Source organism: Centroberyx affinis, unplaced genomic scaffold (genome assembly GCF_046629955.1).
Source record: "Centroberyx affinis isolate AG114_WGS23_722 - 3 ecotype Tasmania unplaced genomic scaffold, CSIRO-AGI_Caff_v1 ptg001058l_1, whole genome shotgun sequence".
Lineage (NCBI taxonomy): Eukaryota > Metazoa > Chordata > Actinopteri > Beryciformes > Berycidae > Centroberyx > Centroberyx affinis.
Window position 1 is genome coordinate 976,831 of NW_027279609.1, and position 25,508 is coordinate 1,002,338.

At 39.1% G+C, this 25,508-nt stretch overlaps 3 protein-coding genes across 3 annotated transcripts in view; all 3 read right to left on the reverse strand.

Moving 5' to 3' along the window:
• Window positions 1-2,446: 2,446 nt before the first annotated feature.
• Window positions 2,447-10,713, reverse strand: fap (fibroblast activation protein, alpha). Its single transcript, XM_071523033.1, has 26 exons — window positions 10,460-10,713; window positions 10,145-10,229; window positions 9,478-9,570; window positions 9,245-9,339; window positions 9,064-9,138; window positions 8,837-8,889; window positions 8,549-8,621; window positions 8,076-8,196; window positions 7,826-7,980; window positions 7,507-7,604; window positions 7,256-7,385; window positions 7,061-7,099; window positions 6,866-6,964; window positions 6,705-6,775; window positions 6,535-6,588; window positions 6,267-6,391; window positions 6,008-6,058; window positions 5,361-5,459; window positions 5,200-5,269; window positions 4,883-5,077; window positions 4,634-4,688; window positions 4,080-4,179; window positions 3,797-3,855; window positions 3,586-3,658; window positions 3,311-3,384; window positions 2,447-3,022 (listed from the first exon to the last, which is right to left on the reverse strand). The coding sequence occupies exons 1-26, from the start codon at window positions 10,460-10,462 to the stop codon at window positions 2,915-2,917; spliced, it is 2,253 nt and encodes a 750-aa protein (XP_071379134.1). The 5' UTR covers window positions 10,463-10,713; the 3' UTR covers window positions 2,447-2,914.
• Window positions 10,714-10,984: 271 nt separating this feature from the next.
• On the reverse strand, window positions 10,985-21,852 carry ifih1 (interferon induced with helicase C domain 1). The gene is made up of 16 exons (XM_071523038.1): window positions 21,340-21,852; window positions 20,816-20,990; window positions 20,199-20,333; window positions 19,760-19,825; window positions 17,082-17,308; window positions 16,153-16,363; window positions 14,888-15,105; window positions 14,394-14,495; window positions 14,137-14,260; window positions 13,795-14,010; window positions 13,357-13,613; window positions 13,098-13,247; window positions 12,782-12,943; window positions 12,430-12,623; window positions 12,171-12,264; window positions 10,985-12,042 (listed from the first exon to the last, which is right to left on the reverse strand). The coding sequence occupies exons 1-16, from the start codon at window positions 21,766-21,768 to the stop codon at window positions 11,842-11,844; spliced, it is 2,961 nt and encodes a 986-aa protein (XP_071379139.1). The 5' UTR covers window positions 21,769-21,852; the 3' UTR covers window positions 10,985-11,841.
• Window positions 21,853-23,532: 1,680 nt separating this feature from the next.
• Window positions 23,533-25,508, reverse strand: part of LOC139647169 (voltage-gated inwardly rectifying potassium channel KCNH7-like) — a 36,020-nt gene continuing 34,044 nt past the window's right edge. Inside the window, exon 16 of the mRNA XM_071523021.1 lies at window positions 23,533-23,856. Coding sequence (XP_071379122.1) covers window positions 23,533-23,856 — 324 coding nt within the window. The remainder of the gene's footprint in view (window positions 23,857-25,508) is intronic.

Consider the following 25,508-nt stretch of genomic DNA (forward strand, 5'->3'; position numbering starts at 1 on the left):
TGTGCGTCTCCTCCCTGGCTTTCTGGAGCGGTTTCATAGTCCCTTCTTGGTCTGCTGAGTCTTATATAGCTGAGCTGGGTGGCAGTCTCCCAGATGGCACCCCCCTCCCAGAAACCTCTGCATATCCTCTGTTACTCTCAATCCATTAGTCAGCTTCCGTCTCAGTCCACTGGATGTATTTGACTTTGTAAAAAAAAAAAAAAAAAAAAAAAGAATACACGTATGTACGGTAAAAGCTGTTACTTTAGGTGTCAAAAACAAACATGACCTCGAACCTGACAAACAAATTCAAATATTCGCTCCCATCTGCGTTCAGATTAACAGACTCTCAGTGTCTGTGTCTGTCAGTGTGTATTCATTTTGGATAGTTACATCTCTTTTCATTTTAAACTACCCGTGTGGAGTAGACAATATGGTAACCTTTTAAATTACAGGCCATTATTGATTGGAAATAAATGACTCAATAATATCCAAGTAAAATAGATGTGATAACTAGTTATAGCATTAGAATGACGGTAATTTCTGAGAAATATAAAAGTAAAGTGCTTTTTACCGGACTGGGCCTGTTCTGGGGTTTCTGTTGTTTTCTCTTCTTATTTGTTTCGAGTTGGTATGAGTTTATATACCTATATGTGAATATTGTAAATACTAAGTGGTATATCTTTTCTAAAATACATAATGTATTGTTGTATGTATTCTACAGCAAATGAAAACCTAAAGAAAAAACATTACAGGTGTAGTCACTGCAGATGAATGTCCCTCCCTTCAGTGGAAGATAAATCAATGTAGACAGTGTGATTCTTCCTTTTTGAACTAGTTTATCCTTTGCCTGCAGCACCTCTCTAAGTTTTCAACAGTGTGTAGTAGTGACACTTATCTAATACAATTACTGGTAAAAGCACCTTTTTTTCTACTTTCATTCTACTGTCATTCTAATGCTATAAGTTATTTTCGGTCATTACTGCATAATTAATGGCCTATAATTTAAAGGCCATCCCTTTACAATCCCTAAAAGCATGATATTCACTGCACTTGTTCAATGTGCTTCTATTTGTATGCACCACTTGAATGTGAACTTTACGACCATGTAAAATATGAATCAACCTATAACTGAAACACACCAGCAGTAGGCTACTTTCTCACACCATCAGTGCTTAATTTGTACCGGATCCTGCCGGAACAGTACCGGATCCTGCCGAAACGTTATGCCACTGGTGGCATAACGTTTCTTTTTTTTTTGTAATAATCCCAATAGTTGACACTTCCTTTCCCCTCCCTTCAAAAAATCGAATGGGCTCATTTCCATATAAAGACAGGTGATTACCCTATTAGAAAGTAGCAACTAGCACATCACATGAGTGAGCTGCTCTGCAGAGTATGTTATGGTCAATTCAGACATCGTCATGGCTAAAAGACAGTTGAATTTACTGTCCATATGTCCGCTGTGTGGACTATTTTTGGAAAATTAGACATGGTAGCCTAAGCATGTTTTTTTTTTGTAAACGTGTTACAGTTCTCTGCTAGGACAATAACATCTAAATTCATATTTGCATAGATGAAAACAGAAATTATTCGAGTGTGGACCTGTAAGTCCCGCAGTTAAATATGTGGGCAATTGCACACGTTATGTTGAGTGTCCAGAAATAATTGGTAATATAATTGGTTGAGTGAAGGGCTGTAAGCCCCACATCAATGTGGGCATTTCAAAACCAGCGCAGCCCAGCTGAGTGTGCGCATTTAGGTCTACTTCTAGCTGCATGGCATGACCATGATACATTTTATTTTTGTTTATGTGTGATTATGATGTCTCACAGCCAAGGGTGGCCATTTTTATGTTGTGCACAGCACAGTTATATATTTAGTCCACTTCTTGAAGGGCAGGTTTGTAAAAAAAAACATTGTTTTGGACAAAATGGGCATTATGTACCCTATGCAATAATCAAATATTGTAATAGGTCTCCAGTAGTCGGAGCTCTAAGGTCATATAGTCATTTAGTAATATTTAGGGTGTTGGTCTACAGTAAGCTGTATGGCTGCACTGAGCACCGCCGTGCCTCCAATGCACTTGTTGTCTTGATATGTTCCAGAACCTTTTCCCTCCACACCGACTCGCGGGAACACCGACCACTTGGTGTTCTGGGACCTCATCATTTACAAATTAAGCACTGCACACCATAATTACTTTATCACAGAACTTTCTCAAAAAGGTGATGAAAGTGACTTTTAGCCAGGGATTACACTCTACAGTCAGTGTGAGCAAGGTTTTACTAGACTGTTACTCCTGATATAACCATTCTTATGATACAACTACTATCAAAACATTGGAATGTGAATGTTTCACAGATATGTGTGTTCATAAAAGGAAACAAGGCATGTAGCCTAATCAGTACTACTCTATGCCTGTTATTCAATTGTAATGTGTGTTGTACAGTAAGCAGAAAATTCATTTGCATAAAAAAGATCACATTTATTTGACTAGTAACACATAATGTGATGTCACAATAAAGTATAAAAAAGTAACACATAATGACAATAAAAAGTATTTGTAAACATTTCAAAACAATTTCAACATACATTTCATTATACCATGTTTGCACCACGAATTATAACATTTCACAACCAATTCAGTGCAATACAATGCATCTATTGTATGTTCACACAGATCATATTCACATAAAATGTTTTCCAGCATACATGCATGCAATGGCTTTTACTAGGTTTTAAATGTCACATATTTGATCAAAAGTTCTATTATTCCACATAAAATACAAATGCTCACTTGTACGAGCAATCCACAAAATGTACAGACTTCAACCTGACAGAGTCTTACACTGCAGAATATCAATGAGATGAGAAGTATGACAAAAAAGAGCTTGTATAGCGGCAGTATACAGTATAAATGCTGTCATATTCTTCACATCGATTCGGGTTTGACGAGGCATTTCTGCAGGAAGCGACTCATGTGGGTGTAAACATGTCGGAAGGCTGATCCTCCGAGACTGTGGTCCTTGTCGGCGTACCACTGAAATGAACCCAATAAATCAGATTAGTGTCCACACGCTACAATCCTTTCCCAGTCATGATATCTTTATGGTTTGTAATGGGGAAGAGTAAAAAGTGTAGCCTATCTGGTAAAATGACCATTGAAAGGTTAGCATAAAATTACCATATTACCATATTACGCATATTTTAGATTAAGGCCAGTTACAGTGAGACTACAAGGTGCTTTTTAAGAGGATCTATTTGCACCCCTCATTCAATCAACCCCATCAAGGCCAATATTAGTCCTCTTCCCTGAACCAATATTTACCATCGCCTCAAAGTCCACTTGCTGGTCAACCAGAGCTTTGGAAATTTGTGCTGCTTGCTGGAAATGAACATTGTCTACAGGAAAGAAAAAGTGTTTTTACTACCTGATTGAACATCAAAGCTTACTTATTTGTCAAAGGTTTCCATGAAGCCAATAGAGTCCATTTTGCACAGGGCTTGACTGTGTTGCCTGCCATTTTGATTAGGACTACCACATGTTCAATTCATATCAAAGACTGACTAGAAGAATTATTTGGATGAAATTACTTAACATACCATCAGCTGTGCCATGAACCAACAGATACTTCACTGATTTGAAGTTTTTTGCTCTGGCTGTCACTGTGGAATTCTATTGAATAAAAGAACATTTTCACTGTTAAATAAATATAAATGCATAGTAGTTTGAAAAAGCTATTTTAATAGAGCTGTCTTATTTATTTTTTCAGTATCTTCTTTGTATTGGAACAAAGTGTTTCTTCATGTTTACCTTATAAGAGTCAGAATTCTCTGTGGGCTTGCTCATGTAGCGTTCAGTGTACACTGCATCTGCAAAACAAAACCCAACGTCATTAAAATACAAACAGTTAAATGAGTCACAATTATTCAACAAGTGGAAAGAAAATGTTTTGTTAGAGAAATCATTAACTACACAGTATAAAAAACGCAGAGTGAGAAATACAGTGTTCTTAAGTATTTGCGGCTGACAGCACTGAAATATAGAATATAGAATATGTAAAATATAGAAAGATGTGGCATGCATGTGCACCTACCATAATATTCCCACTTGGATACAGGAGCGACTGCTATCCCACACTTGAAGAGTCCGGTTCCAGCACCCAAGGCCATTGAGGCGACATAACCACCATATGACTGAAAGTCATAATTAAGAGTTTTAGTGAACACAAAAATAATATCTGCTAAAAATAAAAGCATACACTACCACTCAAAGGTTCAGACACACCTGATTGAATGTACTATGTTTTTCATTAATTTAAAGCCATTTTGATCTAAAGGCTTATGCTTAAATGCTTGAAATTTGTTTTTTTTTTATAAATATAAATAGCAAAGTTGATGCCCATGTATGAATTTCTTTCCAAAGCCTTTGCCTTTTCATCAAGGCAAAGGATGGCTACTTTAAAGAATCTAAAATATATGATAGTTTTGATTCGTTTAACACTTTTTTGTTCACCACTTTGATGTCTTTACTATTATTCTAAAATGTGAAAAATAATAAAAATAAAGAAAAACTGCTTGTGTCCAAACTTTTTCCTGGTAGTGTATGAGAAATATAGAGAGTAATAAGATAAGACGAAATCAAACTTACCCAGCCCCATATAGCAATTCTGTCTTTGTCTATAAAACCCATGTCGATGAATTTCCTAGAAACACAAAAAAAATCTTTTAATTTCCTATGAAAACATTTTTTAAAGATAAAATTACATTTACCTTAATTATGAGTTATTTGACACCAATATGACGTCAAGTTTGCTTATCACAGGATGTAGCCTACACATTGTATTAAATCTTCTTATGACACACAGGTGATTGACGTTGGAGTTCAAACGCACTTTACCTCACAGCTGTTATTTGATCTTCCACTTCATATGTGCCAAGGCGCTTGTAGATTGCGTGCATTATTTTGTCACCTTGGTAACCGCTTCCCCTTCCGTCAAAACTGGCAAAAATGATGTTGTGTGTGCTGGAAAGGTAGGTTCCCCAGTTCAGCCGGAAACGATAGTCTGTCTGCTGACTGCAGGGTCCAGCATACCTACACAGGACAGTATATTATCAGCTGTGAATAGCCGCAGCTCCATTGAATTGCATTGTGATGGGATGAGATGGAGCGGCTACAGGAGTGTCCTCATTTAAGATGCTCTGTTGTTTACTTACACATCAATAAGAAGAGGATATTTCTTAGATTTCTCGAAATTTGGTGGTAACATCATTTGATACCAAAGATCTGTTGGCAAAAATAAAAGTTATGAAATGTAAAACACACAAATTTTAAATGAAAAAAAAAGGTATCTAATTTTAAACTGTTATTTCCTCACCAAGACCTGCAACCCTTATGGTGCCACGCTGCATGGTTGGCATATGGAATTGCGTTAGAATATTTTCTAGCTCCTTGTTGTCTTCAAGAATGCTGAGCTCTGAAAAAGATAATAGTGTAGCAAATATGGTGAATGTATAATAGCAATAAGAAAATTAATATTAAAATATTTCAGCTTTTAAATCAAAAACCTCAAAGAATTCACACTCTTCCACTCTTTTTTGGTAAATAATTTTCTAAATAATCTGATCATCACCAGTGGACATTTGGTGTTGGATTTGTGTGGAAAGCACTAAGCAGATAGCTCAAAAGAATATGGATCACCTCTGTAGCCCTTAACTTTGAAGAGTGCAGCCATTCAGGTTTTTCAGATATGCTAAGAGAACAGGATCTAATCTAGTTGGAAGAGCAATATTAATGACAACAACAATCAACCAAGTGGAACAGATGATAGTCAAAGTGATTTTAATAGACTGCAGAATTGCATTGTTTTATGAAAGTAATCCTTCTGCATTGGTGCCTATCTGTACTGCAAAGTCAGATGTTAATATTTGTTATTTGCATACAATGTATTATTGAACTGATTGAGCACTTTGTAAGATAATGTAAGAGCATAATACAGTTAGTATATGAAACTTGAAAATATACCTGCACCTGAGCCCCTGTTGTCCCTGAGTGTAAAGAGGGGCATTCCAGGTCCTGGTAAAAACAAAAATAGAAAATGCATGAACTGTTTATTACACATAAAGTTATCTGTATGACCTTAACAGTGACTGACCTGAGGTCAGATCTGTTTGGACACAGGATTTATCGTTCACGCAACCTCCCCAACACAGAAACCCTATATATTGGCCATGGATGAGTTATTGCTCATGAGGAAATGTGGTGTGGTGGAGGAGTAACTGACCATAGCAGCCCATTCGGTAGTAGGAGGCATCATAGCTGAAGTAAGCTGAGTTGTACTGACACCTGTCCTCATACTGGCCACAGGTGAGGCACTGGGGGGCAGAAGAGCTGCTTCCAATCATAACCCTGATAAACAAACAACCAGCAGGTCATGTCAGTTTACATCATTTCGACAAAAATATTCACCTCTCCATGCCAGTGACCGCGTATTGCATATTTTAGTTCTTTGCTCCTGTTGAGACATCAAACAGAGAAGAAGCCCTCCTTACTTGTAAAGATTTCTCTGTCCGGGTCTTCCTTGGTGCTCATTACTTACATAATATCTGTGAAAAATTAATTACAAGAGCTTTACTTGATACAGTTTTTTTTTCAGATATTCTTTAAGGGATATGGTATGTAGCAAGCAATTCTCTCAGAGATGCATTGAATCATTACTTACAAGGAATCTTTTGTTAATTTGGATATGTAGATCACTTCCCACTTGCCTGAGGTGATAGGTGTTGCCTTACCCTTAAGAAAAGACCCGCTGTGAGTACAGCACATATTTTACTTATATACATAGATTTTAGATTTTACATAAAGATGCTTGAAAATACTTACATCTTTCACATAATGAATATGTTTGTAGCCATAAGTGTCACTCATCACTTTGTAGAAGCTGAGTTTATCCTCAGCAAAGAAAAGGGGTAAGGGAGAGTACTGAAAAAAAGGTTAATATTTTATAGTTATTAATTGAATCTAATGCCGAGGAACAATTAATCATGTTGATGGTGGTCTTAGTTTAGTAGAACTTACATGGCCGACCCAGCCTGTCTTGCTTGTTTGCTCAAATTTCTATAAAGAGTAGAGACATTCATTGCCATTAACTAGCATTTACTCATGTACATTTTGTTGCATTTGCATTGCATTTTTCATAATCCTCAAGCTCATACAATTTGATTCCAATCACGATTTCTGAACCAGAGAGGTAACCAGAGAAGTGACAGCTACCTGCTTTTCTTTCCAGCTGCTTCCATCAAAGTCATAGATCTGTGCAAGCACATAATTCTGTTTCCTCGTGAGCCACTGCACAGCGATGCGCTCATCCGTGACCCAGGTCACTGAGCTCAAGAAGTGATCGCTGAGTAAAAACAATAGAGAGTGACAAGTTTTTCACATATGGTCGACCATGACAATTGTTTGCCTCTGCATTGACTGTAGCATATTTTTAGGTGATGACGTAAGCCAAAGAATATACAGACCCAGAAGCGATGGAGCTGGGGGCAGCCACCTGTGTGCGGTGTGATGGATTTGTTGTATCAACAACAAAGAGTTTCACCTTAGGAATCGCTGACCCAGCCTAGATCGAACACAATAAAAACATAATCTTCTCAATGAATAATGATTCATAAGAGAACGTATTCTATGAGGAACCCAATTTAAAGCTGGATAAGAAAGAAGCAATATGAACCACACAGAGAATATAAATGGTATATCATAGGAGTGCATTGTTTTGTGTTTCATTATCTTATCTGTTATTACTCTTATACAAGATTCCCTGCACATAATTGAGCATCCCACCTTTGGGTATGGAACAGCCACTGTTTTGGGGTATTGCTCAGATCCATACAAGGTGAACTCCACTTTGTTAACTTCTGTATCATTAACCTCTGCATAAGCCAAGAATTTTCCATTTGACGACCACCACATTGCCTCGTCGGATGAGAACACTTCCTCTGAAAGGGTTTAGGAAAACAAATCTTCAGTTACCTTCTTACTCACACACACACCTCTGCACCATTAACATATTAAAGCAGTGAATGTTACTCACCCTCATATACCCAGTCAGGGACACCATTAAGGATCTCATTCTTTTTCCCATTGTGCGTCACTTGTATGGCTTCAGCGGTGACATTGGATTTCAAATAAATGTTGAAATTTGAGATGTAAGCCTAGGAAAGAGAGTCTAGTTATGGTCTAGTTATATTACAAATACACTACAAATCTATTCCCTGACTGATAACTTTACAACATCAAGCAGACTTTCTGCGACAGTTTTGCCTGGCCTGACATTTTTTGCCAAGTGCAACCATCCCCAAGTTACTTTATTTACCTATCAAGGCAACACACTTTAATATGTATGCATGTTGATGTGGCTACACTATCATTCAGTTCAAATGAAATTGTAATGACTTGATGAAATAGATATTTACTGTGTTAGTAAATATCCTACTGGTATATTAAAGGTTCAGCCACCAATTACAATGATAGACAAGGGTGTATTTTAAAATGTTCTACACTCACATATTTGTTCCCTGTTGGCGCCCAGGTAAAGAACTGCACGACTTCTGGAAGACTCACAGGAGTTACAAATGCTCTGGAATAAAATAGTGAAGATGATATATACTGTACATTAGTTTTGATGTGCTTGTCTGTCCATATAGCAATGAATGATATACTGTATCACTATTGAAACAGTCAATATTTACCACAGTAAAAAACATATATAAATATCTGGAGTTTGTAAAATCCTGCATAACAATGTCAGCTAATTAGAGAGTGATATCATTATAACAAAACAGGCCTACTTACGAACTTTCCATGTCGTAGATGGAGTATGAGGCTGTGTAAGAATGTCTCCATTGCTGTTGGATTGTCAACACAAAACTGTGATTCATTAGGAGTTTTTGACCTTTCTTGTCAAGTTGTATCTTCAAAATTAAGATGACATTTACACTGCAACCACTGGAAAAAGTTAAATAATGTAAAAATATGCATGCAAAGCAAACTGGAAAATGTTCATGGCGTTTATTTCTCACCTTTGTGTAGTTGCTTTCAAAGCAGACATATTTATGATCAGCTGAGAGGATATAACCTGTGGCTTCCACCTGGGCCTACAGGGGAAATATCAGCACAAAATATGAGCATATCAGCACTGACAAAATTGTATTTATTGTTTAAAAATTGTGTGCTATCTGAAAAAACCCCCCAAAACATTACAAAGGTTGAATTGCTCAAATATAGCGACATCTCTTTCGTTTCAACATTGTAGAGGATGACATTTCCTTCGCTTGTTTTATGCAGATATTCATTATCTGCAGGTAAAAAAGACAAGGAATAACCTTTTGAACATCAAACATCAATCAACAACAACACGTCAGGGTTCAAACAATATTTAGTAGGCTACTACATCACAGACAAAGACTTGACACTGGTTTGATTTAAAGTGATACCTGATATCCATCGCAAGTTGTATGATTTCCACTTAATGGTGTCATTGAAAAAATCTGTAAGGTTGAAAGGTCTTTTGGCACCTGCATCAGCTCCTGACAATATAAATACATATAACTTGCATTATTTGGTTTGCACCATAGCGTATCGCCTATTAGTACATTAAATAGTAAATCAACATTTTGACTGATGTTAAATCTTTAACAGAAAAAAGGCTATGAGACATGAATCCACATTTACATCGCATGGTGGCGCCATTTCAATAATAGCATAGGCTACTGCTGGATGGCTCATATACTATTACAACACTGATGATCCTCATGCACAGTTTAGTCAATGAAATAGAAATCATCTCATCATAGTTCGATTTCTACACAATATATTAGGCTTGTCACATCGGGTAAACATTGCAAAGATAACTGAGATTAAAAGTGCTCACAAACAAGCAAAAAAAGTTTATATCTCAGTAAACCTAATTTAATACATAAAAAAAATCAAATTAACCAGGCACCAACCAAAATATGTAAGTTGTAGCCTAATAAATTAATGGCACGTTACACAACGTGAGCTGATTATTTTCGCACTATTCCAATAGATACAATTCACGCAGAGAAGAAAAAAAAAGAAACATAGTACAGTAGCCTAGGCCTAGACTATAACGTTACTTACTGTTCAAATAAACTGCTACTGGGACAGTTATTAACGTGATGACGACAGCCGCCCCTACCACCGCCCAAAGCACCTTCCCGCAGCCCTGTGAAAGGTGAGGGTGACACAAAAGTTGCAAAAACTTCCTCTGAATAACACAATATAGACTAGTGCAATATGACATCTGTTTTTGTAGCCTATTTCTGCATTCATCCCACTAAGTTACATTACTGCGAGGTAAGTCATGTTGCATTTACATCTATTTCCCTTTGTAGTTCAAAACTTATTTTACACCGCTGAAACTGAAGCTTGGACGGATATAAATCGATTACTGACCATGATGTCGATGAAGTGCTCGACATCCAACGGCGAGTGGATGTGCTGCTCGCAGTCTTTTAAAATCCTCAAAGGTCGCTGACGTTAAGTTAAAATTGACTTCTCGGACACACCGCCTGATTTACATAATCATACTGAGGAAATCTGTAATAATGAACTTAATAGCGACTCAGTTTGGCAACAGAAGAAAACTGAACTCCGTCCGATTGAAGTTGCTTCTCACTCCATACTTCCAGATGCACTCGTGAGGAGTCCGAAACCAGACAGAGATACCTCCTCGGAGTCAGCAGCCCACATAACTTTGCAGCAGCGCTCAACTTGCTAGTCTTTAGGAAGTGGCTTTTCCCCCGGCCACATTGCATACAGTCAACGAATGTGCAGAGAAACCAGGAAATGTAGGTCATTGATTTCGTGGTAAATTCAACATGTATTTCTTCATCTTGTCAAGGTGAGAAATTAAAAACAGCTCTCTTGCATAGTTGTGTACCGTAAGATTACACTATAGGGACAGTTTTATAAGTGTGAAATTGCATTTTATTCTGGATTATTTGACATGCACAAATGAAAAAACAGCATCAAAAGCCAGGGAAAACTGGAATAGAACAATAGTCCATTCTCAAGCCCCTTACTACCTTTTTTCAAAGTGAAACCCATCCACCACTGATTGTACTACTTTTTGTGTCAGGCAGTGCGATCAGACAGATGCCTGTATGTGGAAACAAATTCTTCTGTTTGAAAAACTAATTATGACTGATTCTCAAACAGTTGGGTTTAATGGAAAATTACCAGCACCTGTCTGTTCGCATGTGTGCTGACAGGTGCGCTCTGGTGAGGAGTTACCACAGGCTCAGAGCCTCTGTCTCATGAGACCACAGGGGCTGTGGGAAGTTAATTTATTTCTGTATTCATTTTGATCCAGTTCCATTTCTACCAGTGATACAAGCTTTAAGTACATTTTATGATTATTGTTAGTTAGCCTACAGAATCATGTATTGCATTTGATACACAGCGCACAGTGCAGAACAACATGTCTGTTTATAGATTTGGGAAGAGAGTCCTTAGACAAACAAAAAGGCAACTATTGCAAATGCTTTTGACAAAAATGCTTGCACATTGCTAATGCACTTGAAAAATACAGATTTATCATAAAGCCTAAAATAAGAGATGAAATATGACAGGAATACATAGTAGTCTAATATTACATGCAGCATTAAGGGTCTCCTCAAATTTCCAGTTCAGTATGGCTTATCATAATCATGACAATATAGGAGTCAAAGGAAGCTTTGCATTTACAATGTGATTGTTAAATTGTGTAGGCCACTCACTTAAGATCAAAATCAAAGTTTGCATGATTATTGGTAACGCTCCTACACTGGTTTAGTTCACTCTGTCTCTTCATCATCTGAGCTCTGCACCACTCGGCCGGCATGTTCAATATAGTCAAAGGCAGAAAACTGGATGTATGCAAGCTCACTCCATGTGGTGCATTTGCTATTCTTCTTTCCACTGTACATCACCACAAAGTTTTTCACATGGAGACAGGGGCACTCGATCCCACGGTAGAACATCATTGAACCCCATCTCTGCAACATAAGACATAAAATGGGCTGACATAAGTTGACACATGAACTGGACTGATACAGTATGTAGGTCTATCCATATAGCTAGCTTTACCTAACAACTGAAAAGCCAGGAAAACACCTCCACTTACCTGCCCACAGTCCTTGCATGATATAAAGCCATTGGTCTCGTAGTCCAGAAGCCTCATTTGAAGCGAAGTGTTTTCTCTTTGAATGAAGAGTTCACTGTAAAAGAATGACTTGTTATTGTTTGATTTAATTCCACAGGAATGCCGTACCAATGCAGAGTATATTTCAGCATCTGGTTCTCGTTACATACAGTATATGCACCAGTACAGATACACAACAGGGTCCAGATAACTTAAGTCAGCTCTGAATTGTAACTCATACCGAAACTGAGTTGAAACGTTGACTCTGTGCATTCTTTCAATGATTTTGATGTCGTCACCAGTGCAGACATGTTTGTTGCAGCCTCTGCAGCTGAACTTCACTTCCGACGGGCTCACATTCTTCATCCCTTGCTTCTTCTTCACAGTCATTCGCAGTCTCTCCTCCAGTACAGCCTGAATCTGAAACTCCATGATCTGATGGAAGAAAAAAGCATTGAAAATGATCTTGGCAATGTGGGTTTCAGTCCAGCTGGCATTGAGAACATTTAAGTGAAGGCCATTTAGTCTCTTTCTTTGCTCAATCAGTATAATTTGAAACAATTCAAATGATAGCAAATGATAAAGGAACATACCCGTTTGTCATATTCTGCTTGATTCATGCTTTTGATTTTGGCAATGGCTTTGGTCATCATATCCTTGCGATACTCATTGACACTCTCTTTTTCAGCCACTCCAGAGCCTTTCACCTGCACCAGAGTGTAACTGCTATCTGCAGCTCTCCCTCGGCCTTCGGCCTGCAAAGATTAATGACAATGTAAATGGTAAGCAAATACTGTAACATTTTAATACAATATCATATTAATGATTAGACATTACAATTATTATAGTATAACATAGACCACAGTTCCAGATTAGATAGACACTCATTTGACCAAGGGCATCACTGACCTGCATCATAGAGATCTCATTGGTCACAAGGCCATATCGTACAACAAAATTGCACTCTGGTATGTCCAAACCTTCCTCTGCCACTGTGGTAGCAATCAACAAGTTGACTTCCCCATCCCGGAATTTGTTCAAAACATCCTTTTGCTCTGCCTAATTAAAACAGTTTTGAATCAAGTGAGTATTGTGTAAATAGCATGGGGAGTACACAGGGTGCTCAAATGAAGTGTAATCACTGTAGTTTCTGTGGATGTGCACTCACAGAGGTCATTGGTTTAACAACACTCTGGTCCCCTCCTCCAATGACATGGGAGGCTTTCACGTCAACTTCCGCAAACTTGGGGTTTTCCTGAATCCACTGACTCAACGCGATGGCACTGCGACGCGTCTTGGTGAAAATGATCCCTCTGGCTCTCTCTCTGCTGGTAAACTCATGCAGAATGCTGATTCTCAGTTTTGACAGGCTGTTATTTTCAAACTCTGGGCATTTTGCAAGCGCCTGCAGCTCCTCGTGGTTCTCTGTAGGACATACATTTCAAATAATTAAGCTTAGTTGCTTTGTAATCATTTTTCGATTGAAAATGTTATAGAACATGTAACAGTATTAATAATCAAGGCAACAATAGTGTCCAAAACAATTTTGTTTAGATTTTATTGGTAATACTATAATTCATTGGGCCTAGTGGCAACACTACAGTACCTTTGAACAAATTGAAGAGGAATCTCTCAGTGTCTGTGATTTGTATGGGTTCCTCTTCCTCTGGGGCTACTTTTCTCTTCATCTCCTCCTCTTGGTATTTGTTCAGGAAGCTGAAGGCATCACGCATGCGTATGGTGTTGCTCAGTTCCAGACCCTCGCTGTACTGTCGAAGGTGTTCAGCACAAACCCGCACTTTCTGATCTTCCTCCTTTGCAGCTAAGAGAGAAGAAGATCATTTCTTAGATCTCTGCAGGCTGGGTTGTTTAACATCAGCAAGAGATTAACAAATGTTTGTGTTAGTATCCCAGCAGCTGAGCATGGCATGTTTAAAGTTATGCTCACCGTTGCGCTCTTTTTGAACCACCCACTGTTCATAGTTCTGGGAGCCTAGGTCACAGGTGGGGTTCAAATCAGCATGGGCATGAATGGCATTCATGATCTTCTTGATTACATCCCCAAAGGGATCCTGAAAGAGATAGTGTGCTTGGTTGTACAAACATGTATGATTCTTAATTCCATTACTTGGACAGGAAAAGTTCCTGTGGAAACTTTTGATGATGCCCATATAACAGAGACGAAGAGGAGTTAAAAGAGTGTACCTGTTCTCTCTCTTCAACAGTTGCAATTATTTTGTATGGTTCCTTTTTGAATTCCCCAAGGCTCCTTGTCATGATTTTATAGGCATCCAAGTTTGCACAAATCTACCAAAAGATACACAAAGATTTATAGTATCAGACTGAATCAAAAGCATCTAAATCATCTCTATCTAAGGAACGTCCACTATATGTACCGAATTTCAGCATGTCCAACAAAGAGTTAAAACCAAAAGGCTGTTTTCAATTTTTTCCTTCTGTGGTAGAAGTATGACAGGCGTAGTAAGCTTTATGGCTGCCCAGTGTACAGGGGCCATGTGGAACATTGGAAACAGCTTGGCAGGACGAGCTGGCTACTTAACGAATAGGGCAGGGAGGGTGGGGCAGTCTTTCACCAGACCAAAAGTGGAACTGAAAGCACGGAACTGAAGGAATGAGAGTGAGTGTTCATCATAGTCTGTGTGTATAGGGTGGGACAGAAGGCTAACAATAGTATTTACTCGCAGAATGTGTTCCTCAGCTTTCTCCATTCTGTTGGCGCCCCCAACACCCGGTGAGGCAGTCAGACCCAGTATCTGAGGGATGGCCACTGGTTTCTTCTGCTCCTTCTTCAGCCTTGCGTTCTTGTGCTTCTGCTTCAGATAGCGCATCATTATGTGGTTGTAGACCTCTCCCTTTTTAGTGTGGTGACACTCATCTATTACAATCAGTGTCAAATCTACAGAAGCATAAGACGGAAAAAACAAAGTCATATACGTGGTGCAATCTGGGACTTTGGATAATTATGTCTGTGGGTAATACAACTCTTTTTTACAAAGCATATTGAGGACATGTGAAGATATGTACTTTTGCATTACAAACTAATGAGAAACATCAGACAATACAGAGGGAAAAAGTACCATGACCGTGGGGCCAAAATGGGAAGATCAAATAGTTCAGAACTATAGCAAAACGTGTGTGTGTGTGTCCAGTGGTTCGTTCGTTCGGCTGTTTACATTGCTGCAGGTCTCGCTGTATAAATATTGTTCAGGGGCATAATTACTTGTATATAAATAGCGGTGGTTGATACAACCACAGTAGCCGGAAACATTTCCTTCAAAAACAGCTTAAAATGTGTATTTCGCAACAATGCGAGCAAAGTGATGAAGTATAACCATTCACATCTACAAGTTTAACCAGAATGATACAAATGTGTCCCTAGAGGAGCAGAGTGTGGGGAGTGGAACGGGCTGCTTGATGTAGGTGATAGAGGCTCTCATGTGAATTTGATCAGCCACACACTGATGGCTTGAACAGACGTGTGGCCTGGAAACTAGCAGATATGTAGAAAAAAAAGCAAGCCCTCAGGCGTTTCAACAAACAGCATATGTTCCACTGAGGTGGCTATTCCACCTTGGACTGGTGAGTGCCAACAAGAGCGAATAGCAGAGCCGGAAGACTTTGACAAGAACCTGTCAGGTATCATCAGGGGAGAGGCTATGAGTTCTCCTGGTGGCTTCCTATTCCAAAACCTGTCAATGTCTGCAGCGAAGGCCTGGGTAGCTTTTAACTAAAGGCTTCAAGAAATCTTGTCAACCAAAGTGGAGATGTTGTGACCTTGTCTGATCTTTAAAGTTTATGAGGTGTTTTTGTGTGATCAAGCTAATTGAAGCCAAAAGGAAAAAGTTATTCACGATCTAGCTATGTATTACATTGTGATGTGATGTACTGCATCCTGTTTACTGCAATGTGAGGCAACTCAGAGAGAAAACATGTAAGGTCATACCACGTAAGTAAACTCCTTCATCTTCCCCGTTATTGGACCTCTCCAAGTAGTTCTCGAGAATCTGGGCTGTGCATATGATGACATCATTTTTCTTTACAATCTCTGTGAAGGAGATTTTGAGCTGGGAGTCTCCGCTGACTCTTTCCACTTTATATGTGGGCTCCAGAAATGGACAGAACTCTTTGGAATAATGCTGCTCAACAAGGGGCACCTGCAGGATACATAGCACATTAACTTAGTAATGATTTGTGAAAAACAACAAATGGAGATAACTGGTAATACATGGATATTGAAAAACAGTACAGCAGTTGCACATGCAAAGTTGTAAAGCTCTTGAGGATTTTATGAGGTTTGTTTATGATCATAGTAACTGTAATGTTAGGACTGCACTGACAACACTGCAGCACAGATGCATATCTGTAAGAGTTTGTTCATTTTGTTTGAAGCAGGGTTTCAAATTGGCTGTGCGACAATTTGGGATATTTATGTGTTCAAAGTTTAGGGAGTTTCAGGGGAAAACACTCCTTTTTCAGCTGAGACAACATTACAAAGTTATTGTTCATGTGTTATTTTAGGTGATGAAGAATGCAGTCATATGATGAGTTTCAGTCTAATAGATATTTCTCAACTAGGCCACTCCAAGACAGTCTTTTAACTCTTAGTCATACAACATAGTTTGTAGTTGGAAAAAAACATTTAATGTGAAATAGTTTAAGTAATGACAGTGATTTTTCCAGAGCTGAGTCCATCACATCTGTGCCAAATGGTAACAAAGCAGAGGAAGTTATCTAAACCTTGAGGCATGTAATTTGTGGTGAGTTGACCCACATGTACAAATTTACTGAAACACACATAGCTTTCTCTGGATCTTCAATAGAACACAAGTAGGCCAACATTATAATGTATAGTTATAGGTCAACTGTATATACCTTATTCACCAGGACAACTACTTTCCTAGATTGCCCCTCTTTCTTCCTGCGGTCCAGATGTTCTTTGGTAATGTAGACTGCAACTCTGGTTTTACCACTTCCTGTAGGGAGGCATATGATGATGTTTTTTCCCTCCAAGGCGGGTTGAGCAACGTCCATCTGATAATCTCTAAGAACAATGTCAGCTTTTTTTGGGCCTCCAGCTGCTCCTGCCTTGCCATTTCCATCTGTAAAGCAGAGCAGAGGTTCAGACAAAACTGCTGTCCACATCAGCAACCTGCAATTACAGGCAACGGTTACAACATTCCCAGCAAGGAAAGGCTATGCTTGTCATTGTTTGGGGTTTTGGTCTTCTAGTGAAATGTCTCCTCAACCCTGCTGTTAAAATAACATTACATATGCATACACACTAAATTCATGGAAAGTGTGACATTTTTCAAATGTAAACACCAGGCACTTATGTTAACTATGTGTTTCATTGCTAAATTACAAAAATCTAACTGCAATGAACAGTGTAGCCCATCAAGTGACTCTCCTCTGAACACCTTTGTAAAACCTATTGTTTTTCAGTGGAACACCTATAAAACAGCATGTCTATGAACACTGTGCACTATAAATGATGTCACTGAGTGGCACTATTGGACCATTTTTGCTTTGTCCAAGCCATAATGTCCAATAGATTTAAGTAAAAAGGGTACAGAAAGCCAATATGGGCAGTTGACAGATACAATACTACAAATAAATAGATGGAATCTGGCCCTTTACAATATCATTACAAAAATAAAACTGGGGATCACGTTAAAACATGGTTGTGAACTCACTGTATTTCCTTATGCAATCTAACATCTACATTGGCCCATCACCATTATTTCCTCATCTTGCTTAGGTAATGGTGGGAATGCTGCAAATATGGTAGGCTTCTTTTCTGTTGTCCTTCTACTTAACCAGTTATGGTCATCTAGCTTTTGTCATTCTCATTATAGGCAATGACATTATTTTGGAATTAATGTTAAGAGTGTGAGTTTACTGACTGCAAGTTTTGGTGCTAAACAAGGTGTTTTAACCATATATTTTAATGCAGTGTTCCTCATACCTATTGTGGCAGTAATTTGTCTTATTTTCCTGTTTGTAATAACAGCAGGCTTGTGGTCAAGTGGATATTATATCCACTTTGGACAGACTGTAAGCCTAGCAAGTTTAACAGTCTGGTTAGGGCCAGGCTAGCAGGCAGTGGCTGATTTGTTGTGTCTAGTTTGGGGGCAAAACATGACTAAGTCACCAAGTCACAGTGTGCATATAACCCCCTTCCCTGGGTTCTGGGTTCTCTGAGTAATGAGTTCAAAACCCCAAGATGTTGTTTTTTCAGTGCAGACAGATTTTAAATCTCCTTCTCAGACTTGGTATGCCAGAGGTTAAAGTGCTGTCTCAAGGAACTTTATGAAATTACACTTCAGTAATACACGACTATGGAGATGGAGATATAGGGCCTTAAAAACAATAGGAAGTAAACAGTGACCTTTACGGCCCCTTGATCTTTTATTAGCAGTTCCCAGACTCTAAACATATTACGGAGGAAATTCAACCATTAGTCATGTTTAATACCATGCCAGTAAGACAGAAAAGCCACAGGGTCTGCTTTTTCACTTGATTCAGTGCACTGAAATTCAATACGTTTCAGTGAAGACCCGCAAATATGTTAAAATAACACACCACACATGCAACTCGTTTTATGGGCCGGCAAACCTATCTGTGCTATAATGTGCTCTGTTCAAACCATACGCTCTGGCTAACCGCACTCAGTTTTATGACATTACTCAAAATAATGTGACAAAGTGTACCCTGATCTTAAGATAACAAAAGTAAGACTAAAGAGAACACACACATGAAAACACGAACACACAAACACGCACACACACACACACACACACACACACACAGGACCTGCTCATATAGGCGTCATGCTTCCTGCCTCTGTCGTCTTGGTTTTCCATAATCATTTCCATTGCCTCACCAGTCCACATTTATCTCTTTTTATGCCAATGATAATTTCTGATTTGATTCTGCCTAAAGCAGACATTTATTATGTGAACACAATTTTAGATTTACATGTGAACAGTGAAACAGACATGATGAAGAAGAAATACAGCATGTAGTTGTCTAGTAATCTGCCTGGCAGCCCTGATAGGGATAAAAGATGCCCTACTCCATGCATTTGTCACTGGAGTTCAGTACAAAATGTTGCACTGAATTACAGAATCACATGGATTGACATTAAACTTTTACTTTACATTATTTTTCAATCCACTAACATACAGGGATCATATGTTTGTAATTTAAAGGACGGGCTAAGCTCTGTACTCTTCAACCTCTATGTGGTTTGTCATGGTACACACATGGAACATATTCTCTGGAGTTGAGCTGGAGGAACGTTCCAGTTGAAAACCCACGCTCATTTAACTTTCCTGACACTATGAGCCATCTATAGACCCAATATACATTTTTGATTTCAGTTTGAATTTTAACTACAAATCCTATTGGGGCATGGCAGCAAAGTGGGAACGGGTCAGAACGAGAATAATCTACAATACCTAGATTAAGTTACAGTGTCAGTAAGGCTAAAGGCATATGCTACTCCACACTGAGCTGTGAAAATCGAAATCAACTAAACACAATCCCACCTGGCTGTAAGGGAACCAAGCTATTTGGCTGTTGACTGGGTTCAGCACCTTCTGCATTGTATAGGTCTGAAAAGATATCAACCAAGGTATAAAATTCACAGGCAAGGCATTATCAGACATTACATGATATGAAATATCTTAACCCTTGTTTACTCCATTGAAAATGACTTAAAATGCCCTGACGTTGACCTTTAATACTTACTGAATAAACATCAAAATTCAGTTCTCGTGACTTCATTTGTGCACTGACTCAATTGCACCATAATCTTGTTTCTTTCATAACTGCAGCTAAATCGTTTCATATATAGTAGCTGATATTTCCTGGGATCCTACCTCACTGCCTACCTCAACTAGTATCATTGGCATCTTTACCTTTCTTTAAGTATATATTTTACTCATGTAATATAACAGTGGTGCTCTGTTAGACCTGGGGCCTCACCCACAGTCTCCTCTGTCCTGCTGCAGTCCAGATACTCTGGAGTAGCAGAGCGCTCTGCTCCCACTGGTCCCTCCTCTGTGGCAACATCACCTCCTGTAGGTTTATCTGTCATCGGAGGCAGGCCATCATTCTCTTCTGGGCCACACACACACAAACACACACAAATAAATATTTAAACCACATTGTGCTGCTTCAATAACATCCAAAAGGAGCTGTTCAAATAAGTTAAAAAAAACTCATTGTTATGGAGGAAATATGAGGATTTTCCTTATTTATATTAATTGGGCATGTACAATGGTTACTTTACTGAGAAGATTACTGCTGAATTTCAGCTTTGATATTCCTATAGCCGACTATAAGCAAGGCAACTTGATCTGTATTAGTGATCATTCATCGCCGTTTCCCATAGCGGCAAATAAATTGGGAAAGATGGGAAAAGGTTACTGTCAGCGCTATAATCATTTATGTAAAGCTGATGTAGACGTTTGGACAAAGTCTTTCTGCGTCCTGTAAATCACAGACTAGACAGAGTTATTTTTATGCTCTTAGAACAGCATATGAGAATTCCTGAACTCGGTATTCCCCATGTGGGTGTGAACTCCACTGAAGTCAGCCACCTTTATTGTCAGAGTCTTGTGTTCCTCCTGTCAGTTCCTGCAACAAGTCTCCGTGTTCTGTATCACGCAGAACCTTCAGAAAAGTGGAGTACCACCCCGGTCGACCTCTCACGATTCTTCCCAGAAGTTCACGAGCTCCAGCAATCGCTCCGTTGCTTTTTGTTGCAGCTTTAATCTAGAACATGAACATAATAACTGGAGTAGGTTGGTTTATGCAATCAGAGAAAACTGCAGTGCTGTGCACAGTGCTAGCCTAAGCCTGCCATCTTCCGGCCAGTGGCTGCAAAGACTAAGATGGAGTCCATGTAGCCTACGCTTTCAAAAAGTTTAATAGGTGAGTTACTGTAGGCTACTGTACTATCTGAGTCAAACAACTAACTTTTGATGTGTTGACAATCTCTGAGATGTATCTTGGATCATATAAGGCGCTAATAAACATCAATGGCTGATTATCAAATGATCAGGACTCGGATTTGTGTGTTCAACTCAATATGTTTTACAGTCATTGGTTGACTTCTACTTACAATATCTGCATCCTCTTGGCTGAGAATATCTTCAGAAAAACAGTGCTGGCACACATCAGCAGTCTTCATGTCCAACAGACTAGGGGAGAGGAGTTCAATAAGTCGGACGCAGTGATCATTCTCTGCCTCCACTTCAGGGTTTGGGGGTTTCTCCATGTAGTCCGCTGCATGTTGACAGCCTCCATTCGACAACGCATCAACAAATTCCCTGAACCAGCCGTCGTGATGTGGCGTCTTGATGACTGTATTGATGAGGAGATCCACTGCCATCAGTTTACTCTCAGTCTTTGCCTTTTTTCTGATCAGCTCCTTTTGGTCATTGTCAATAGAAAGAATAAGATCCAGAACCGGCTCGACTTGAATGAGTTTTCGCAACCTTGGTCTAAAGGTTTCAATGAGATCCACGCTTGCATTATCATCAGATGCCATTTCTATTCTCCTAAGCGATAGCACTTATCAGGTCATAACATTACGGGCAACTGTGAAACACTGGACAGCCTATCGTGACTCAGTGGTTTCTGATCGAGGAAATTGAGACTCTTTCGCTTTCGTTTCTCCAGAAAAAAAAACTTGAAAGAATAAAAGTCGCCACTGGGTGTCAGTAGTGGAATATGGTATCAGTGCACCATGATCTCCAAACTGACTGAGGCAACTGTAACATTATTCTGTTGTTGAACCCTAACTAAAAATAACTATAATATGCCTATATTAAAATAGGCACTTATAGTGTCTGTAGTACTCAACAGTGAGTTTATAGGGACCTTATCGTATTATATTTTGGTATCATCACTGTAATATTGTTATAATATTCCTATAGGGGCTTATAATTTTGCTGTGATATTTGTATAGCACATTTCTAAGATTTATCATAGGATTACTGTACGCCTAGTTCTTTCTTACAAGGGAAAAACAAGAATATTTCCTCAGTCAAGCATATTACACATATTTAGAATCACCTCAGAGCTACAATACACATTGCTCTATTCAGACAAACCATAGCCTACTTGATGTCTAATTAGACTGGACCCTTGCTTTCTTACAATGCGTCCTTTATTATTTCCTCACTTCATAGGTTTATTCGGCTGGATAGCATCAGTTATTGTGAGGTTAACTTAGCACATGATACAAGAAACTACACATTTCCGGTTGAAACGTTTCTTTTTTCATAATAAAAATATGGACAATCTTTGAAAAAAGGGTAAGCCACTCAAACCTTTCCCACAAATAAAGTGTGTTTTCATTTTATTGCTCCCACAGCTTCAGAACAAACCTATGTGCTATTGTTTCACTACACTCCCAGTTTCTCATATATTTTACTTGATTAAAAATAAATACATTTTGTTTTACATCTGGCCATATTACAACATTTTGTCTAACAATGTGAATTGTATATGAAAACAATACAGGGAAACAGTATGATTTTGTTGATGTTATGGTTATCTCTACATGAAGATGCTGATTTAGTGTTTGGATTTGGTAATAGGCACAAGACCCCATCTCTTTTGTGGGCCTATTTATGCTCTACTATTATGTGTTCTGAATCATGCCCCCCATTCCCCACCCCAAAGTGCATCCTAAAGCAAAAGAGAGAGAAATAAGTATTTGGACATCATTTTATGCTGTAACGTGCTACCTTTCGGGCCATATAAGCAGTGCAAAAACAGTAAATATACTGATATAAAACCACATGCACTGCCTTGTAGAAATGTCTACATCATACTTGCTTGTCAGAGGCCTAGCTCTGGGATAACATGCAGCAGAACACTCTCAAACCTGCATGTTACTTTATCTGCCTGGACAAGCGGGTATGGTGTGTTCTGTTGGCTGTAACATCAAGGGTGCATGTCAGTGATTGCAATAATAATGCACATAGGAAGAAAACTACAGTATACTTCATATATTGCAGTGCAATAGTCTGTAACCCCTGAGTCACTCTTCAGAGAAAGACAGGCAAACAGCAAAGGATCAGCAAATTGTTCTCACACCTGCATAATAATGCTGTTATTACACTGAAACTGCAGATAACAGTCCTTAATCCACGTGATGATTTAAATGACCTAACTCTATTACCAAGCAATTGCAAATCAACAATAAACATTTCTGTGCCAGCATGCTGATAAAACGCTGCTACTACAGTAATTACAGCATTACGACCCAGATATAAGAACACTTGAACATGTGCTGCTGAGGGATTTATGGCCTTGGAAATCCTGGGTCTGAGGCAGGTCTGTGGAGTCCCATGGTGTTGAGGTTGGAGTCGGAGGGGGAGGAGGAGGAGGAGGTGGAGGAAGAGGAGGAGGAGGAGGAGGAAGAGGCTTCGACCGGAAGAAGGATCAATTCAGCCTGTTGATGTCCTTTGCTTTGTTGCTGCTGTTGTTGCTGCTGTGGTTGTGGCTGTGTATGTCTTTGTACAAGCAGTGCTGTAAGGCTGTCTTCTATGGGTGCATTCATGTGAGCCAAGCTCGACAGAGAGTCTTTGGATTCCTGATTGGTCCTCTCCAGTTTGTGGTTGGGACCCTGAAAAAGAGAGTTGCAGAACATATACAGTTTAGCAGTTGTCTCTCTACTAGGTACTACTACTGTGACAGAATACAAATCCAGGAATTAAAGGCCTATTTCACTGCTGTGAATATGATGATTTATTAAAACTAGGTCACCCATGTAGTAGAAATGTGCAATTATTTTTTAAATTGGAGCCCTGTGACCAGAGAAAACTGAGAAAACGGCTGTAGATTCCCCATATCGCTACAACAACCAGAATGCATTGCACGCGTCACTGACTCTGACGGTGTGTTCACGGTCAGTGTAGCACCAAAGACAAAGTTAGCGGAGACAAAGTAGCATTATATCTCTTTATTGCGGCTTATTTTCATTTACAAAACATTTTTCCTCATTGAGTCTGGATAAATCGCACCCGTTTTCAAAGGATCATAAAACAAACCAGCGTGCTGGAGTCAGTTCCGTTATGTGGATCAAATTACAGAGTGCTGAACGGTGGATGTAGCCGCAAGTTACAGGTGAAGTTAACACAGTCACTGTTCGCTGTTGTTCTGTATTCAGAGTTGGCAAAGTCCGATATAATATTCTGTCAGAAAACAAAGTCAAGTTCACCAAAGCACCGTGAAGTTTGTTGCAGAGCGGAGTTTTCTGTCTGTCCCCCTGACGATCATCACCGGGAGTTCACAGGTGTTCAGCCTCCCCCGGTGCAGGCGCGTCTCTCTCGGCCCTGTCTCTCCTGTAGTCGCCCTCTCCTCCACACTCTGTTTTGTCTGATTCCACAGCACTATATTCGGCCTCATAAATTGTAATAGTGGCGCCACATCTCTGCTCTGACATTATATTGTAAATCTAGTTGTTTTTTTGTGTTAGATTCAGCTCTTCTGGGTGAATCATGGAGAAATTTAGCAGCTTAGCTTAGCTGCGGCTAAAACGTTGCTCCGGTCCCGTGGTCGCTTCCTCTTCCAGACTCTGTTGTGTCTGATTCAACAGCGCGATATTCGGCCTCGTATCATGAAACTATTTTTCTTCCAAATATACTGATATTTTAAAGTATTTAGTAGTATGATATTTTAGTGTCTGCTTTTCCCTATCGCTAGTGTAGCATGGGACGGGAGTGTTTTGGGGAACCCACATTTTACCGTCCTTGAAGGCACTACTACAGAAAATGGGGAAACATAGTTTGTAGTCTAAGGCCGATCTCCAAAGTCTTTTGGGACTTTTGCCGGCAAATGAACGGGGAGCTCTGGGTGCAGGCAACATGGAGGGAAGTTAAACATTGTTCATTTACATATGCTACCCATATTGTAATGATACAATGCTGGTTGAAAATCAGCGAAATTTTCCTTTAACAATCCAGATTAGATTTGTATTGTCATTCTTGAATTTTATCAAAATTCAAGAATTTTGATATAAAAACTAAACTAAAATAATACAAAAGTACTTTCATACCACTTGTCATTGATCCTTTCTACAATACCAAAACCTAAACTAAGCCAACATATCAGACCTGGGTTCAATGGCATTTTCAAAAAACACACTGTACAAAAACATTCATAGGACTTGTTGCAGGCTGTATAGACTACCAGATGGGTGGGTTAGGGTTAGCAAGATAATTCAGACAGAAAGGCATATGAAAATAACTTTCTAATACTTTCCTGTGATTGTCAAAC